At 47.9% G+C, this 2881-nt stretch overlaps 1 protein-coding gene across 1 annotated transcript in view; it reads right to left on the minus strand.

Moving 5' to 3' along the window:
* EIF3F (eukaryotic translation initiation factor 3 subunit F) overlaps positions 1–167 on the minus strand; it is a 12498-nt gene extending 12331 nt beyond the window's left edge. Inside the window, exon 1 of the mRNA XM_035330570.1 lies at positions 82–167. Coding sequence (XP_035186461.1) covers positions 82–152 — 71 coding nt within the window. The 5' untranslated portion in view covers positions 153–167. The remainder of the gene's footprint in view (positions 1–81) is intronic.
* Positions 168–2881: the final 2714 nt, after the last annotated feature.

The raw sequence follows: 2881 nt of genomic DNA on the forward strand, positions 1-2881 counted from the left end.
AAAAAAAAAAAAAAAAAAAAAAAAAAAAAAAAAAAAAAAATGGTGGTCTCCGAGTCCCAGGGCGCGGCCGCGGCGGGGGGCGCCGCCGGCGGGCTGGGAGCCGGGGGAGCGGCGGCGGGCGCCGGGGCCGCAGCGGGTGCCGGAGCCGCCATTTTGCGAAAGAGAGAGGGTAGGAGGGCGCGGTGGCGATAGTGATTGGCTGAGCGGGACGCCTATCACGCAGCGCAGTGTTTCTATTGGGGAAAGCGGTGTGCTAAGGACCGCCTGGCAGCCGTCAGCCAATCCGCGGGGAGGGGTGAGGGATGGTGCTCCGATTGGGGCAGAGCACGCTGCTGCGGCTGGAGCTTAGCCTTGCTCCCGCCCCCTCCGGGCCCGCAGCTTCTTCGATTGGATCCTGGCGCGCACCGGCTCCGTGCCCCTCAGCTCGCTCATTGGGCGGCGCCGCTCTCAGCTCCTGTCCGTCAGCCCGAGCCGCCCGGGCGGTGCTGCGCGAGCGTGCAGTGGCCGCGGGAGGGCAGGGGGCGCCGCCATCACACCGCCCGTGGTGTCGCGCCCGTCGGGCTGCGGCTGCTCCGCTTGGTTCAAAGCCTTCCCCCCATCGCTTCCAACGTCAGCTTGGCAAACTCCGAGAACAGCAGGTGGCTGCAGCGTTTGCCTTTCGCCTCTAGCAATTGTTTCACTCGAGAGTGTTGGTGTCCTGCACGCGGATGGGAGCGCCGAAGGAGCCAGCGGTCCCGCCCCTACACAAAACACTCATTTGGGTGAAGCTGTGCCAGCCAAAACCTGCATCAGTTGTCTGGCACTGGTCCATCAGGTAGGGGGTTGAATAACCGAGAACGTCTCCAGGGAGCTGTTTTCCATCCAAAGAGCACAGTGGTGGTTACCGCACCTTCCTCTTCAGCCCTGGGCTCCCGAGGCGCTGCTCCCCGTGGCTGGGTTACCTCCTCAAGCCCTTTCCACATCACAGACTACTTGAGCATGACTGGGTCTTCTCAATTTCAGCTTATTTCATTAACTGATGAATGCCATCAGAGGATAAGCAGCTTCAACCTGATCACTGAAGCATATCGGGAGCAGCCCAATAAAAAAAATACTTTCTACCCGTGTGCTAGCAATTTGGGGAATACCTGTCAAAGCCACAAAGGAAGCTTAATGCTAGGGAACATAAGCAGATTTATCTTTTCCTAGAAGTGCATTCCCTGGTGTGTGCACCTGTAAAAACTGGAGCTCCTGTTCTTAGGCTTTCGCTCTGCACCCTTCGTTTCCTATAGGTGTGTCCAGGTCAAATTGCATAAGGCTTTAAAACGTTCCTGCTCCAGGAGCTTTGGTGCGTCATGGAGAGGTTTAATGTGTGAGGCGTGCATGTTAGAAAGCAGCTGTTTGATCTCATTTCGTTTGCATCAAACTAAGCCTCGGTGCTTAATTTTGCATAGTCAGCGGAGAGTTCATGTGAAGTAAGCAAGCTCTTTAACATCTGCCCATTATATCTTCACGTTGCCACCTTTAAAATTGGGCAACTTAATACATAGCTGCAGCTGTGCTTTGAAACTGGCAACTGTGACACTCTTCATTTAATATGTTGGCATCAAGCTGTTGGACAGCATGCTGGAGAGTGTGTGGTGAGTAAGGATGGGTAGCCTTTATCTCCAAAGTCAAAGATCAGTGGTCATGCAGAGCCTGCTTTGTACAAAGCTGGTATAAATCTTTCTGTCTAAGGATAAGAAAATCAATCATGTGAGAGTGCTTGGAGCAAAGGTGTCCAAGCTATAAAACTGTTTCTCTTTGCTGAGTGACTGGTGAAAAATAGAGACCTTCATAATTAATACTGTTACGCAAATGATCAGTTTACAGTCTGAGGGGAGTGATTACCAGTGACGCATATTTGTGGTGCTGGTTGTTGAAAACGTAGTGTCCATCTCTGTGAGGCAATTAAGATGTTTGTATACCACCACATCACAATGAAATCTGTCTGTCTGGAGGAGAACAGAAGACACATTGTCACATGAAAGTGGATCTGTGTGATAACACAGTGCCTTCTGATTTTCCATTTTTCCCTGCCTGGTTTCCCTGCATCTGATTTTGACAATGAATATAATTAACCTTCTATCTAGCTTTTGTATGATTTCTCTTCACAGTCCTTATGTGCGACTGAGTCATGATTATTGCATATGCTGTCACATCAGCTGCATTTTCACAGATATATAATTTCTGTATCAGTGGCTATCTAGCTTGTATTACTGGAAACAGCAGCATCTCTTGCATCAAAGGAAAAAAAAATCTTATATTGTGTTACAGGTAAAATAAAGTATTTACAATTTATCATTTATCTGATTTCTCATTTCAGAGCATAGTTTTGTCTGGTTAGTTTCATGGGATTAGATCTGACACTTTTATCCCGTTATTAAAAGAATAATTTTCTGTTGTGTCTAAGAAGTTAGGAGAGCCTTTCTGTTATTTCTGCCAAGAGAAAAGTCTGTCACTGAGCTTGACATACATTTCATGTAATTGTTCTTATTTTGGAAAAAAAATTAATATCAAATCTCATTTTCCGAATCACTTTGGGGTCAAAGGAGGGAAGTCAGTTTTCCTGCTTGGGATTTCAAGACTGTCTCCAGCCTTCGCTGTGCTCAACAGAGCTCCCTCTTCACCTTCACTCATAGTTAAGTGGCCCCACTTTTGTTGTCTCTCAGTTATCTGTGTTTTTCATGACCCAAATGTTCTACCATCTGTCCAAGCTTCTTTCTGTATAGGAAGTAGTGATGGGCAGCAGCTTCTGTGTTAGTTAGTTAGTTTGTTTAATTAAAAAATGTAGTAGTTTTCTTGTTTAGTCTTAATGGAGCATCTTACTCACCTGCTTTCCATGCATTTGGGATTGCTAGCA

Source organism: Oxyura jamaicensis, chromosome 6, assembly GCF_011077185.1.
Source record: "Oxyura jamaicensis isolate SHBP4307 breed ruddy duck chromosome 6, BPBGC_Ojam_1.0, whole genome shotgun sequence".
NCBI lineage: Eukaryota > Metazoa > Chordata > Aves > Anseriformes > Anatidae > Oxyura > Oxyura jamaicensis.